General features: G+C 44.4%; 1 protein-coding gene across 2 annotated transcripts; it reads right to left on the reverse strand.

The window, feature by feature from the left end:
* Positions 1-5,222: 5,222 nt before the first annotated feature.
* LOC117833875 (uncharacterized) lies at positions 5,223-11,901 on the reverse strand. 2 transcript variants are annotated; one of them, XM_034713472.2, is made up of 8 exons: positions 11,301-11,899; positions 9,003-9,165; positions 8,442-8,642; positions 7,354-7,596; positions 6,744-6,891; positions 6,534-6,596; positions 5,958-6,126; positions 5,223-5,845 (listed from the first exon to the last, which is right to left on the reverse strand). In XM_034713472.2, exons 1-8 carry the CDS (start codon positions 11,671-11,673, stop codon positions 5,490-5,492), a joined length of 1,716 nt encoding a protein of 571 aa, XP_034569363.1. In that variant the 5' UTR covers positions 11,674-11,899; the 3' UTR covers positions 5,223-5,489. The 2 variants fall into 2 exon arrangements, with proteins under 2 accessions (XP_034569363.1, XP_034569364.1); XM_034713473.2 differs by lacking the exon at positions 7,354-7,596 and having other exon boundaries at positions 11,301-11,901.
* Between the last annotated feature and the right edge of the window lie 4,485 nt (positions 11,902-16,386).

A 16,386-nucleotide genomic window follows, 5' to 3' on the forward strand; every position in this document is an offset into this window, starting at 1 on the left:
AATTAGATGATAAGTAGAGTTGTTTTTCTTGGTCATTGTGTCAAGATGAAATATCCCTATCAAAAGAGAATGGAGGGAGTAATTTGTAAGATTTGTCTTTTTTTTCTAGAAACCTTGTGAGAGTTAATGTCATCCTCAAAGTCCCATTTTCACCCTTCAATTATAGAAGAAGTCTGATTTTCAACCCACAACTACAAACCCGGACATGAAGGCACATCCAGCTGTCAAAAAACCGGGCAAATTTAACCCTTTGGGTGGTTTCAAGAGTGGTTTTGTATTTTCTAGAAATTTTAAAAAATAGGTTTGACTAAAAAACTTATAACTAATTCATTTCAAATCAAAAAAAATATCCAATTGGTGCCAAAAAATTTATGAAAACATAATGATGTAAACAACTCCAAATAGAGTACCAACAAAGAGCCTACACTAGGACTAGTAACAAACATGAATTAGTTATGAATTTTTTATTAAATAAAAAATAAATTTCTAGGAAATACAGAATGACCCTCAAAACCACTCAAAGGGCTAAATTTTCCTAGTTTTGATAGTTGGATGGCCCTCACTCCCTGTCTGATTTTGTAGTTGTGGGTTTAAAATCAGATTTCTGCTATAGTTGGAGAGTGAAAATATAACGTTTCCCTATTATTAATGAATTAATAATAGTAAGGTATATCTCATGATATGAGAAACATCCTCTATTTCTTAACAGTAAGATATCCCATGATCTGTAGCCATTTACAAGCACAAGGGTAAACTAAAACGGCAGAGCTAGCGTCCACTGTCAACACCTAAACTCTTGTTTGCAGCTCAGCCAAAAGCCAACTCGAGCATGTGCCGTCAAGTAAGACGAACGAACAACCCTTTTCCCTCGCCTGCACGGACGTCCAACAGCTGAGAACGAAGCACCATACCCTTGGGTCTGTCTCAGTGGCGGAGCCAACCATGACCCCTAGGGCGCTCTTCTTCTTCCTCCCCCTTCCTCCCTCTTCTTCTTCCTCTTTTCTCCTCAAAAATGGAAGGGGGATTTAAGGGAGGCTCCATTTTTTTTGGGTGGGTAGAGGGGGGCTTGAGCCCCCCCCCCCCGACCCACCGCTGGTGATGAGGATATTGCCCTCACACACGAGTCATGGTCTTCTCCAAGTCACAAGTCGTCACCAACTCGGTCGTCGTGTTTAGTTCGGATTCAGCCGACACCCCTACACAGTTTCATCCATATCTCCCTCATACGACATCGAAACGAGGCATTCTTTGATGCATTGGAAAGGGGATGACGCCGCCGTTCTTTTGGTTCTGGTCCTATCTCCAGAAGGTTCATGGATCATTCTGTGTGACCATGATAAGGTGTTGCGTCACCTATTTGGGGCAACTTGGCCTTGTACCGTGTCGGGCCTTAAGCCCATGTTGTGGGCGCCTCCTCCCTAGTCTCCCCCAACCATAGGATGCCCCTTTGGGTATGGTATAAAACTCAGTAGCCACCACCTTTAGAACTTGGGTTTTGTTTAGTTCTAGTTTTCCATCGAGAAATTGAGATTGATTCATTGTCACTGTGGTGACAAATCCATTTACAGTGATCCAGGACCCCTGTTCTTATTCTCCTCGCCTGTGACGATTAGTCCGTTTGAATCGAGAGCTTGAACCCCATATTGATCTTTGCTTCATCCATATTTGCAATTTCAGATTGCATGTTTACCGTTATCTTGCTTGTGTTCTTCGATTCGCTTGCAGGGAAAGTCTTTTCAGCGAGGTCAATCAAGTTGTGCTTGGTTGATAACCAACGGAGTAGTGGTGTAGCTATTTTAGGGTTCGAATCGTGTTTGATTTGAAGCTGGATCGTCAACGTCGAGTCTCCACCAAATCGAGTGTATCTATACCTATCGGAAGATCGGGCCAGTGCTACATCAGCTGGCTTCGCCACTGGTCTGTCTGGACATTTGTGCAATCACGCGTCCTGCCCGTGACATTCCGCGTTGTTGCAGCTCGTGCCGGAAGACACTTGAAGGGTTTGTGAACAAGACACTGTTGGATTTAGGCCCATGTGTGGCCCAATCTGAAAAATTCCAAAGCATGCACAACCTTTAGTCCCATATTGTTGATTCAAGGAAAGATTGCTTTGCTTAAATATGGGAGTTTTCTCTCTATGCAAAATAGGTGTGTATGAGAGAGAAGGAGACTGTTGCTACACGCACACGTAACTCGCGCGTATTTTCACATGAAAAATCGCGTGACTTGTGATTTGTGACTTGTGACGAGCGTGACGCGTATGTGTATATCAGGCTATTATTTGTGCGGTTTCTATTTTTTTATGCTGAGCCTAGCTTCAATGTGATTGAAACTGTCGTTTTAAATAGCAATAAGATGCGTCAATTTCTGCTATTTGATTGCAGCAGTTTCTGTCATTCAAATGGGCAGTTTCTACTGCTTGATGAGGGGAATTTCATGCGCTATGAGGCCTATAACACCAGAAGACGTCCTGGTTGTAAGGCACGATGTCACACGCTCGCCTCCCCACTTGCGCACTCCATTTGTGTAGAACCTCTTGTTGTTATGCCTCGTCGACCTTTGAATTCTGCGTGCACAAGATTCGAAGGAAAGCAGGATTTCCGAAACCACTACCGCGAGACTCCTGCACGGGGCGGCAATTTGGATTTTGGCAGCGCCTACACGCAACTGCTTGGTGATTCTGCAACATCTACTTCAACACGTTCGACTTCGTTCTGCGCGGGGATCATTGAGTAATTTTTTTGTACAATCCTGTTCTAGTCAGTATGTTATCTGTTTACATGTGTTATATGCTTGCATCATTATTTATCTATATGTTTTTCCTCCAAATAAAATTTGGACAGTAATTTAGGCACATATTTTCAACAGATACATTTTTTTTTCAATTTCTCATATCGGACAAGTTGAGTTCGAGGAAGAACTGGCCCTGCAATCCGGACCGTGTGTTGCGCAATCAAGCCCACAAAACAGCGGTGCATCTCGTTCTTCAGTGTATTTTTCCGGTTGACAGTGTACAGCTCGGCTCGTTATGGATCGTTAAGGCTCGGCTCGTTTGATAATGAGCTGGCTCGGCTCTGCTCGTTAAGGTTGACAGCTAAAAAGTTGAGTTTGGCTTGGTTCATTAGGAAAATTCAAGCTGGCTTATTTGGCTCACGCGCCAAGCATTATTCAAACTTAAGATTTAAATTATTCAATATTTATCTTAATTTCTTTGTTTGTCTCTTTTCCCCTGTACTATCTTTTCTTATATAATATATAACTAGTAGGGATTCAAATCCCTCCTGTTTCATAAAAATTAAAAATGATATTAACCAGTGTGTGACAATTTAAATGTGCTAATAATACGTAAAAAGTTTAACTCAGGATGATATTATGAAAATAAATTACATTAGTCAAGAAATTGGGATAATATAGATGTTTGGAGACTTAAAATAAACTTAATTAGCACTGTTTGATTTAAAAATTGAATGAGAAGTTTATTTTACCCAAATAATAGTAATACAACTGTATTGATAAGAAAAGGTTTGGTGTTGTCATCTTTCTTAAGCCTAACGAGCCAATCCAACAGCCTTCAAGTGGTTCACGAGCTGGCTTGTTAAAAAAATAAGCTGAAATTGAGACTTATCTCGATTCATTTAAATGTCGAGCCGAGCTGAACGGAGCCGAAACTATGAACAAGCCAAGTCAGCCACAAACATTGAGCTTTTGTATCAGCCCTAATCATAAGAGCAGAAGGTCGTGGATGGGTGGCAGAGAGCGCTGCCAAATTGCCAAAAAAACAAGATGAGTCAAGACAGCCATCCTTATGTACACAGTTTGGAACATTTGAAAAGAAAGAAATTGGTGCATTTTCCATGATCGACGGATGAATGCAGTTCAGGTGGAGCAAGAGATTAAGGCAGAGATAAAAACTTCCCAAGACGGCATGCGGAGGTCCTGAGCTACCATGGTTACTATGTTATATGATTATTTGTATATATAAGGTTGTGAGATTATCCCTTTATGTAATAACGCTTATGTAAGATTTTGTATGCTCCTTCTTAAATGACATAGCAGTGCTTCTGCAAGCTTTTAAAATAAATTACAACAGCTTGTTAACAGTAGCACTCGGAATTTGTTGAGCAACATACGTAAATTAAGCCACTTGCTCATGGGCCAATGTGCTCTGCAAAATCTGCGAGCAAATGGAGCAACTGTGGCACAACAGGGTATCTCCTGCTTCCGGTAAAATGTCAATTGTTGCTGACACCATACAGGCAATGGAAGACCAAGTGCAGGCACAGATAGGCAAAGATAGTGCAGGCATTCATTCTTTTTATTTCCAATCTGAGATGTGTTTGTACAATCACGTTCGCGCCTTCGCCCAGTGTATCTCGGCGGAGCAAAGCGAATTTGAATTTGGACATGGGTCCATGGCCATAATGTTCTTATCAAGGTTTCAGAATCATACTAGACAAAGTAATTGCTTCAAAATACCTATCTAAAAACTTCAGGTCTAGCAGCAGCATTAACACCTGATTAAACATCTGACCGGAAACGGAACCATTAGAGGCACTATATAAAACTAGCAACATAGCGAATTAAGAAGGCGCAACTCTGATCCACATTTGTGGTAAATGCAACTACAAAACTGAGCATGGGACTTTTGTCATCCAACCATAGTAAGTTGAGAATTCTATCAGGAGGGAAGATGGTAGCCTATCCTTTTTGGGACGATGGCACGCTTTGTTTTGTATGTGTGGCACTATGACCAGGGGAGATTTCCTCATGATTTTTTATAAATTTTGAGTGGGATTAGAACTTGATTTGAAATCCTAAAAGATAGAAGAATCCACAAAAGTTTTTTTTCCCAAATAAATGAATGTCTTTTGAAAGTATATGGACCTAGAAGAGAGGGTGGGACAAGTTTAAGTACCGTTATGTGAATTTTGAGAGTACCAGGATCGGGACGAGAACTCTAGACAAGTTTGAGAATCGAGATGATAGCTCGGGACAAGTTTAACGACTTCTGTAGTCTATGTGCACTTTGAAAATACCATGACCGGAATGAAAACTCAGGACAAGTTGGCCGCCGGTGAAATTTACTCTAAAACAAAACATCACTGTTCTTTTTTCCTATAGAACAATGGGTGCACACTCGCACTTCTGACGTGCAATAGATCACAACTACAATCATTCACCAGATTAGAAGTAACGGCCAAACAGAAATATACAGAAAGAGCTAGTTGCAGCAAAGTTTCAACTATCAATATAAGATGTGTGTACAAAATATAGGTACCCCTTGCCCTTTTTTTCTTTTTGTTAATTATGTACAGTATCCCTGAAAAAGAGAGACAACTAGACTTCATGAGCTTATAGCCACGAATGCTCTCAATAGGCCTGGCGTGTATAGCGATGTATTCACAGTTAAGAGAATTTACCACACATGGCACCATATGGAGTACACATAGCTTTACCTATTACCACCATAGCACCCACAAGAGACATCATCATGAATTCTTGATGTCTGATGAAAGAACACTGTACCTATCCACATGATCTTCCCTCGACCTGCAATGTGCCAGGAGTTGGCTCTCATCCACCTCCCCCGTGATTGATAACTGAACACCATACTCCGATAATCTCTTGACATCCCTCGGATTGGGGCTTTGCCATGTACCGTCCCACCACGTAGGCGGTAGGAGCGGGGTCACAGCGCATTGGTGCGGCTGGTGCCCGCAGCTCAAAGGCCCGGCATATGTGTCCCAGATATGGCTCCGGCCAACCTGCGTCGAGAGCCCATGGACCAGCAGGCTACTGTGTATGCTGCTTAAGAACGTGAAGTTTGCACCTGAAGGCTTCAGGTCTGGTATAAAAGATGAAAATAGAAAATTGCAGGCTATGTTAGGGGGATCTAGCATCCGGGAAAATTCCCAGGCATGGAAAATTTCAAGAGGTAGAAACACAAGAACATGTACCATATGTGTTAGCTGCAGCCAATGCTGCAATAAGTTGTGCATAGGTTGTCCCCACACGAGGATGTGCTCCAGTGATAACTGCGTATCTGGCACGTGATGCTAGAAAGAAATCAACAATGGCTGCCCACCTTGGAGCTGGCCCCCAGTCTCTTAAACGAAAATCCAGAGGCTGCAAATAAAAAGGGTGCAGTTTAAGGTGACAAAGATGCGCTTCTGTGGACATGCCAATTAAAAAGATACATAACTCTTCATAGAAAAATACTTTAAATAAAATTAACGTACAGGCTGAGTTAACTTCACATGTAAGTGGAAGAATGGCATAATGGGATCAGAAAACATATGCCATGAAGATATCAGAGTGAAAATAAGCATAGCACAAACGAGATCAGCTACCAAAATCAGTTCAGAAGGGAATTTGTGCAATATGACAAGAAATATACTTGAAGTTCAACTGGGATTGATCGCTTCAGAATAAGGAGAATAATATTCTAACACTCTGGAAAATTCCAGTGAGCAAGTATCAGAATTTGCTAGAGAATGCCATAATGATAATCCAGGCATGAGTGTGTGGCGTACCGTATCATTTCCAAACATCCAGTTTGACTTGTTGACAAACAACTCATAATCAAAATAAATTACCTGCTCAACAAATAAAAGGATAAACATTCAATCTTCAATTTTTAGAAAATTCGACATCAATTGATAAGACATCTAATAATCCTTGGCATCCACAATACTTAGAGAAATCCAAAATTTATCCTCTAAACATTCACCAAAGTGGCTAACCTCAGCAAACTCGCTGATGTCTGACTTTATATCCTGGACAAATGATGGTGTGTCTGATACCAATGCCACCCGAGGAGTACCCTGAATATGGCAGATCTGTATGGCTCTCTTTATACAACTTGCTGCAGCTTGTCTTGCTTCCACTGGCCTGAATTCACAATAGTAGTTATTCTCAACTGTTCAAATTGTAGAACATTTGTATCGGACAGGCCTGCAAACTCTCAAGATAAAAGTTAAGGTGCAAACAAGTTCAGTCAACACCACTTGTGATAACATAACTAATCCTAGAACATTTCAAACTATCTTCTCCGGTCCATATATAGAACATTCCATGATAGTGTGTCACTTGGTAGCATCCCCAATGGAGAGGATCAAATATTGAGATCAAGGGTTTATGCACTAGGAAAATAAAGAAAATGTGTGGCCATCCTAGGTTCAGTCAACAATTTAACATAAATCTTTTCTCAATGCCTACTGAAGTACCAGATGTGTTGGCAAGTAAATTGTCATAATTCACATGTTATTGCATTGCTCTTCTTGTCAAGTGAATACGGACAATTTACCAGTAACCTTCAACTTGTTTAAGCATATACTATAAAGTGTTCTATACCTACTGGACATCATGCGCATGTGCAAAGCAATATCTGGATCGACACCTTTCAAAGCCCAGTTAACTGCTTCCTGGACTGTCCTGGAGGGAGATACTATAGCTCGCAAAAGTTCCCCAAATGTATTAGGCCTGGCATGTAATGAATCTGGCGATCCAAAAAGAGCTGATGCGGCAGCCTTCATCCCAGGATGAACATTCTTCAGAAAAAACTGGGTGCCCACTGAATCTGTCGTGCCACTAAACCTAAATTGTGAGAGTCATATGATATCAGCATGCTTGTATTTCATAATCATATTTTGAAAAAAAAATGCTGGATATGAGAAAGAAAAGCAATCCCACCTAGCATAACATAAATCAACATTCAACTGAACACTGAACACGAAATATCCAGTAAGTATCTTTGGGCTTTAGTGTTCGTACCATAAGCAAAAAATTCAAATACTAGATTTTTGGAAATTCAGAGTAATACCCGATAGAGCAAAAGAGTAGCAGCATCTTTCGTTAAGTCATATGTTCAGGGTAAATGAAAAGTTTTCTTTTTTCCAAGAATAAGAAACAAGACCGAAGTAAAATTTCCAATAAACAAAATCTTTCGTCAATGCAACCAATTGCCAAATTGCAGAGTATCGAGTTTAGAAATGGATAAAAGTAAGAACAAAGAAGATTAAACAGCTCGGTAAGCAGCTTTATTTGTCTGAGAACTGTCATTTGAAGTTCTGATAATTCCATGAATCTCCATTTCCACATTTCAATAATATGACTCCTTCTAGGAAACAAATTTTACAAATTTCATATGCTTTGGTACACAAAAAATATATTTAAATAGACTTGCCTAGAAACAAGGTGAGACCTAAATTAGCCTCCATTTACTGACTGCATGTACATTGCTCACTGCTAAGCTCAGGCAGCATTGTTAATCATAGATCTACAAAATTCCAAGGAAAAATCATATCTCAAATAAAGAATTAAATGTTGGTTTAGTATATGTCCAAATAGGAAAAATACATAAAACGCATCCAGAAACTGCCAGTAAATAAAGGAAATGTAAAAACATATGACTATCTGTTTGTTGAAAGTGTAGTACCTACCGGATAATAGGGTCTTTCCAGCTATTCCAGTCACTGCATAGAACATTTGTCTCTGATGGATGTTCAAAATTGTCGACTCTCATACTCAGATCTCTACCATATTTTGTAGCACAGCAATGTTTTCTCCATAAATGCTTGATTTCTTCAAGAGTAAACAAATGGTTTGCATAAGAAACATACTGTCCAAAAGGATATAGTCCCCTGTGAATGGAACAGAAAAAAGTCGAAGGATATTGATAATCAGATAATCAGTCACCGCTTTCTAGATTACACATTGCATTTAATCATGGCCCTAAAGACATTACAGGTTAAAAATTTTACATAGAACAAATTTGAAGTAAATTATTAAGAACTACAAGCATAATCTTGATATTAACTTCAGCTTATTATGGTTTCATAATCAATGCAAACTCTGTAATGACACTTAACAATTATAACAGGAAAATAGTAGTAATGCATTTTCATAGAACTAGGTGCTTTTAACCTGTTCGACTAAGTATCTAATATCTAGTCAAACAAAAGGTAGATGAAAAGTAGCAGAGTATAAGCGCACATGCATGCCTGGTTTGCTCAATTATCAGAGATCGGTTGAACATGACACTCAGCGCTGCTGCTGTTAGGATCCTGTACATTTCATTGCCAAAGCCAGCTTCAGATGCTTTCCCCAGCACAAATCCTTGTTTGCAGAACTCATGTGGAGGAAGTGTCCGCACTCTTGCAGCTCCTGCCAATTTAATTGAAGACATGAACATCAGGGATTGGACTCCAGAACCTGACAAGGAATTGCAAGTTGCAAAATGGATAGGGGGAAAAAATGACTGGCTAGCTATACGCTTTGGTTATATCATAGTAGACTCATGGTTAAAGCAACATTTCCTAGCTTCAAAGGGGGCAAAAAAAAGTTTGGACTAACAATTAATGTTTTAATTATTATCTAAAGGATCAGAGCGAATCATTTGATGGAAGGACAGTCAAATTAACAATTGGCTGGGATCGACCGGATCCGAAGATCAAACATGCTCTTGATCTTTTTTTTTTGCCAAGATCAAATATGTAGAATATAGGATTAGCACTGTATCTGTTACTACTTTACTAATACAAGGAACAGTTTCACTTAAAAACAAAACATGGATTAGGAAATCGAAGAAATTGGGAGTGGGAGGTACCCTGCGGCGCATTGTGGCCAAATCTTACGCGCGCGCTGTGGTAGCCGTGGAAGCCCGGGCAGATCTAGACGTGGGCAGGCTCCAGCCCCAGCGGCCAGCTCTAAATCTCGGAGTGAATGGTGGGCGGCGAGTGGCGGCAACGCTCATAGCCACCACTTCGAGCCTGGAGTGCAGGAGCCAGGAGGAGGAGGCGGTGGAGAGGCAGCCATGGCGGCGAGAGACGGAGAGAGGGACAGAAGATGAGGAAGAAGACGGAAAGGACGAGTGACAGGGGACTGACTGGTGGGACCATGGACCGCAAAGGGTTGCAGTGGCAACTTACCATTTCCCAAATCCCAATAAATCCTGAATCTCACACTACTTGAATAATTCCAAAAATTTGTTGGATTAAAGATTTGACAATATACCACAGTCAAATTTACCAATTTATAGTATCTCCAACTGGTCTCTCAAATTTGAACCCTAATTCATCCTACGAGGATTTCTCGTCCACATTACAACCTCCTATTTTTCTGTGCACTCCAACCGATCTCGCGCATGCATCCTACCTTGCACCCACCTCTATCTTCATTAATATCTTGTGACTAACAAATTTATGATTTTATATGTAAACAGTATCGTTTGCAAATAGTAAAATAAGCATATATTTTTGCATTGGAAAATCAAACCAAATATTAATTAATTTTGAAAAAAGGGCAATTGCAATTTCCCTCACAGCTAAAATCGAGCACGCGGCAGCAAAATTCTCTCTTCCTATCTCTACACGGAGCAGCACACCAATCTCCATCTCACAGCAGCAAAATCAATCCCTTTCTCTACTCACATCTCCATACACGAAGCAGCAGCAACAGTATATTCTCTCTGGTCCCGTCGATCTCTCTAGGCGGGCGGCGCACGCAGGGCCTGGGTGGCGGCTCGGCACTTCGGCTGGGTGGGGACGCGACGGCGCAGGCAGGCAGATCGAGGCAGCGGGCCTGCCGGCGCCCGTGCCGGGACGCGGGTCGAACGAAGCAGGGAGCACCCTGCAAGCACCGGCCGCGCAAGCATGCGGATGGGCGGCGGCGGATCTATCCGGTTCGACTCTTTCCCCTCTCTTCTACGACTTCTTGTTCTGTACGGAAACGCCGGCGCGGTGGTCGGAGAGGAGGAGGAGGGCGTGCCATCTCCATCGACGCGGCTAGCGCGGACAAGTCTGAGGACGCGCGGGAGCAGCAGCCGTTGCCGCCGCAGACCGGATGTGAGAGTTGATGAGGAAGAAATGAGAGACTCTCATCCGTTGGGGGCCAGATGAGAAATGGAGCATTCACCTATTCCATAAAAAGCATTTTTTTTTTGCAACCAACAAAACTGTAAGAATATTAAAGCTAGTCACGAGCAAAGAAAATTTCAGCTATGAGATTGACATGTGAGAAGACTACTTGACGCATCTTTCTGACGCCTTTAAGTTTATTTTTTCTTGAATTTTCTTGAAACGTATGAAACCGATTGCTATATCATGATCTACGTGTGTGGGTGGAGATTGATATCCTATTCCCCGATGGTGAGTCACCACGTTTTCTTGAGCAAATCATTCATGGTGTTTATTGGGTGCAGACCTGTTCAATGCGTTGTTGAACATACGTGTACAGGACACACGTGTCACGACTGTGATGGAGTAAGAGAGATCGGCGGACAAACTAGAGCTTGAACGCACCGTGGATTTCGAAGTGGCGCCGGATGAGCTCGCGGACCCGCAGGCTGGCCGCCTCGGCCGCCAAGCCCCGGCCGGCGGCGTCCTCCTCCCCCATCCTCTCCACCGTCGCGCAAGTGGTGGTCGCCGTGTCCCTGCCGGCGACCTCCGATTCCACCGCGGGCCGCGCCTTCTTCTCGGCCGGTGGCGGCGACCCGAAGAAGGCGTCGACGGCCCCGGACGACCACGACGAAGCAGGCCTGGAGATGAAGAGCCCGGGCCCGTGGCAGTAGACAATAGCGACGATGACCGCCGCGACGAGCGCTCGCTGGAGGAGACGCACGAGCGAGAAGCTGCACCATCGCCGCGCCGGCTCCGCCGCTGGCTCCGGCGTCATGGGAGCTGATGAGCGTAGCCTCTGCGATGGGGGTTTTGAACTCACGCCACAGTGCCGGGCCAGCGACGATCGACGACGTCGCGGCAGCAAGGCTAGTGATAATTAAGGAGGCCGAGCGGGCCGGGCGTGGTGCGCTGTGAAGTGTGAAGTCGTTGACGCCAGCGCCACGATCCGGCACGTCGCGGCGGGTGGCTTCTCGAGAAAAAACCATGGAGAGCGCGCGCGCTGGGATCGAATTGAAGACCGGGAAATTATCCTCTCAAAAAAGACCGGGGAATAGAAATACGTGAGCCTCTGTTTTTATGTGGCGGACGACAGCGGAGCGCAGTAGTCCGTCTCAGTTGACTGCAGTTGCTTGCATGTGGAGAAAAGATTCTGCTGACCATCTCGATGGTTTGTTTGGTTTCGTGGGAGGAATGTCGTCGTGTAATAAATTGTCAAATCTCCCAACCCCATGCATGGGAGTATATGGGATCATAGTGCTCCTCACGACATGACCCACAACACTAACATTCTTGTTTTTTTTGTCCTTGTAGGCCCTGTTTGGAAGGAAGGTGCTAAAATTTAGTCCTGGACTAAATTTTAGCCCTCTCCAAAAGAGTGCTAAACTTTAGCCTTTGGGGGTGTCTGGGAGGGAGGCTAAAGTTTAGCACCTGCTATGCCAAAGGACCCTTTTACCCCTACATAGCTGCCCCTCCGGATCACCACCCGCTCCTCCTCAGCCCCTCCGTCGCCAGGCACCGGATTGGCGCCGCCAACGACACGCCCCCTCCTCCGCCGGCTAGCCCGCCCCCGCCGTCGACATGGTGGCCACGGAGGGCGCGGCCGCCGCCGACGGGCGATGCCGCCGGGCAGCGCGCCCGCGTGGTCCTACTCCTACTCCTACTCCGCCTGCTCCCCCTACCGCGGTGGCCGGCGAGGCGAGGCCGCGGGGGCGGGCGGGGCGGGCGAGGCGAGGCCGCGGGGGCGGGCGGGGCGGGCGAGGCGAGGCGAGGCCGCGGGGGCGAACGGGGCGGGGCCGGCCGGAGACGAAGGCGGCGGCGGCGAGGCGGAGGCAGGCAGGGTCGGCGTAGGCCGCGGGGGCGGGCGGGGCGGGCGAGGCGAGGCCGCGGGGGTGGGCGGCGGCGAGGCGGAGGCAGGCGGGGCCGGCGTAGACCGCGGGGGCGGGCGGGCAGCGGCGGGGCTGGTCGGAGGCGGGCGGCGGCGGCGGCCGGACGGAGGAGGATGGCGGCGAGGCGGAGGCGGTCGGGCGAGTCGGAGGCGGCGGTTCGGGCGAAGGAGGCGGGGGAGAGAGAGAGTGAGGGGAGGAGAGAGGGGAGGGGGGCAGGGGGGAAAGTGGTAGAGGGGGACCACTTTTTAGTCCATTTAGTCCATTTTAGCTACCCCCAAGTTACTAAATGATTAGTGGGGGGCTAAAGTTTAGCCCACAAGATTTAGCCCACCTGTTTGGGAAGCTTGGGGGCTAAAATGGACTAAAGTGGGGGTGCTAAAGTTTAGCACCCCTCTCCCAAACACCCCCGTAATGATAAATTAGCAGGGTGACCTGCACGACAAGAACATGCTTTCATGTTTCATCAACTATTTAACCGGAAGGTGTCTTCTGTTGCATGTTGCAGGCTCAAACAAACAAACCCTTGCACACTCCTCCTGTGCTTGTTATGCCACCCCTTGAAGGTGCCATATGCTTTTATTTTCCATCCTCACTATAAATATACTCTCGAACCTATCTTCTTATCCGCCACAATAACGACCGAAAAGGCCCATGCATTGCTTGGGCCACCAACCACATTACTAATGCCATGTCACGTGGTTAATCCTCTAGACCAGATTATTGCACGTACCGTGGCCACATTCAGGCCTCTAAAAGGACACCCCTAACCTCCTTGGCACATATCTTTCCACACCTATCGCTGTTGAGCTCTGCGCCTCGTGACTCTCTAGGCACAGCCCTAACTTAGATTATTGGTAGTAAGATGCACTACAGCGTAACTCACATTGTTGGCCATTGGTAATCCCCCCCCCAGCAAAGGAGCAAAAACAAAAAAAAAAGTTGGCATTCGTTGTTGTCTATTGAGCTGTTGCTGCTACCCGAATCCTCTCCTTGCAACTAATGTTGCCCACCTTAATTGTGCCAATTGTAACAAAAGAAATTTGTAGTTGCCAATTCTTTTCTTCTAACATATATTCCTGAGACTGGTCGCAGTGCTATATGTATTAGTGTACAAACTAAATGAAAAATATGTAAAACAAAGTGGTTTTCTCAATTTGGGACCTTATGGAAACTATTATTTGTTTTTTTTTCAAAAATAGACCTTAGCAAAATAATTTTCAAGAATAGTCCCAAAGCTTGGGGTGCAACATATGGACGCTAAGGTATGAAGCTTAGCATTATCCCATGGGACACCAAGCTCATGCCAAGTAAGCGACAGCATGATGCCATGATTTGACTTGGGTCAGGGTGTTAGGGGACCTCGAAGCAAGACCGTTGACATATGATCCCCAAGGAGATAGAGGGGAAAGGAATCGAAGGTACCCTAAGCCATTCTAGGCTCCTTTGTGCCAAGAATTGGAAGTACCGAAGAGCCATTAGGCCTCAATAACAAGCGCATCGATACCTAGAACACTCGAGTCCAGCCTAGTTAAATCACATTGAAAATCAGGCTATAGGCAATAACATCATGATGAGAAGGACGTGTCACCATGCATGTACTGGTGGCTAATTCTTTTCTTACCTCTACGTGGACCAACATTTTCAGTGATTCAAGGGACATGTAAATACTCGATTGGCTTGTATCCTAAAAGGGGATCTGACACCCCTCCCATATATATACACTCATTCTCCCTTCAAGAGTCAAGGAGAGAGACAACATTTTGTCAACATAAACAATCTTGTGAACATCAGGAATTGCTATCTATCCTTACTATGGAGTGATAGCCTTGCTTCTTTATCCTTCCTCCTCAAGCTTGAATCTCTCCTCCAGGAGTTGAAATCCTCAATGAATAGCTATTGCCCCTTCTGGTCCATTTCTGCTACAACATAGGTCTAGGCATCGGGCCTGACTATGAAAATAGAGCCCCATCCTAAACCCTAGGGTCTTCATGAATCAACCATTGCTAATGAATCTAATGGGATGAATGAAAGTGGTAGGAGGGGTTGCATGCTACCTTAGGGAAGCGAATCCACACCAAATGCAGCCTAAGAGATTGTGTATTTGGAAGATTGGGAGAGGGAATTGAGAGGCCATGAAGAGAGAAAGAAAATGATGGTGGCACATGACAAAAGAAGAAACAAGGAGGAAGAAGCTAGCCATAGGTTAAGGGGCCTAGACCTTAGCATGGACATGGTGCTTACTGAGGATTGGTCCTTAGCATTAACGACCCAATGTCAAACCTCGGTGCCATGCTAGCACTGATGTGGCAAGGTCGCAAGGCCTTAATGTCCTGTTGACCAACGTAGAGACACATACCTCAGCGTGTGCTAGATGCATATTGCAGTTTTGGTGTAATCATAGAAAAAGTTTCACTAGGGTTCTATTTGTGAAATAAGTTTTCAAAAATGGTCAAAGTGTAAAAGCCACCTGAAATAACACTCACTAACATGGTCTTGTAAATAAGGTTTGTGAATTATAGGATTTTGATTATCTAAAGGTTGTTCATGCATAAAGCATGCTTGACTTCTAATCTTCAACTCTAGTTGCACATGCAATAAGACCACGATACATAACCAATTATTTGACATCTGCTCAAGACTTTGGTTTCATAATTTGACTTAACTTAGTTAAACATAGGTAAAGTTTTGTTTCTTTCCCTCTGATTCTTTCTCTCTTAAGACATTGGTGTACAATTTAAATTTTTGTCTTTATAAAACTGATGCAGGTGCCATTCTAGAATAGTTCATTCGAATGAAGCACCAAATCCATGTTAGGGGAATGGTTCATGGACCAAGAAGATGATCATGGATCCAAGGAAGAGGATTTGGAGGTCCAGCGGAGCTGAAAGGTACTACTTGTACCCACCAAGCAATCTATGTCCATGAAGCAAATGGTGAGGGTGGCACTGCTGAGCTTGAGCTAGGCTCATTACCGGGAGGAAGGGCACCAAAGGGGCTGATGAAAGGAGCCCTCTAACTAGGCTGATATCCCTAGCCACTTGTTGCCAATGGCATCCCTATGCACTATCAGAGGAAGGTTAAACCCTTGCCTGAAAGAGGAAAGACAAACAGAACCTAGGATTCATTAGGCATCCCCCCTAATCATACTAGGGATAAACCTATAGTTGGGAGAACCCCTACCACTCCCGACACCTATAAATACCCATCACAAGAGCCATAAAAACATGTAAATTCTCAAGCGAATACATTGAGCTACATTCTGTTCTCCATTTAGGACCTTGTGGGCTTTGTAACCACCAACACATAGGATCTCCAACTCTCCACACTTGGCCACTTCCCTTTATGCTCCTATCCTCTCTCCTTTCTTTCTTGATTCTGAAGCCAAAAGATTGGTTCTCAATGGCCGTCTTGCTAGCCCTTACCCTCCCCTGATCATTGCAGCATGTTAGGTCATCCCTTTGTGTTAGTGAGAGGTACACTTTAACATTTTTCAGCTGAAAGAAAGGTCATTTTGGATAATGATGAAGGGTAATTGCTTAATGGAAAATAGACATAAGAAGGACTACCCAAGGCCAACACTTGCGCTAATAAATGATGGCAAT

The sequence above is a fragment of the Setaria viridis genome, chromosome 8, assembly GCF_005286985.2.
Source record: "Setaria viridis chromosome 8, Setaria_viridis_v4.0, whole genome shotgun sequence".
In the NCBI taxonomy this organism is placed as follows: Eukaryota; Viridiplantae; Streptophyta; class Magnoliopsida; order Poales; family Poaceae; genus Setaria; species Setaria viridis.

Excerpts from the sequence above, each read along its gene's own strand:
- LOC117833875 (XM_034713472.2), bottom strand. The coding sequence starts at position 11,673 with ATGACGCCGGAGCCAGCGGCGGAGCCGGCGCGGCGATGGTGCAGCTTC. Across the intron at positions 8,643-9,002 it reads CTGATAATTGAGCAAACCAG|GGGACTATATCCTTTTGGAC; the intron begins GCATGCATGTGC and ends TTCCATTCACAG. Across the intron at positions 6,597-6,743 it reads ACATCAGCGAGTTTGCTGAG|GTAATTTATTTTGATTATGA; the intron begins GTTAGCCACTTT and ends TTTGTTGAGCAG.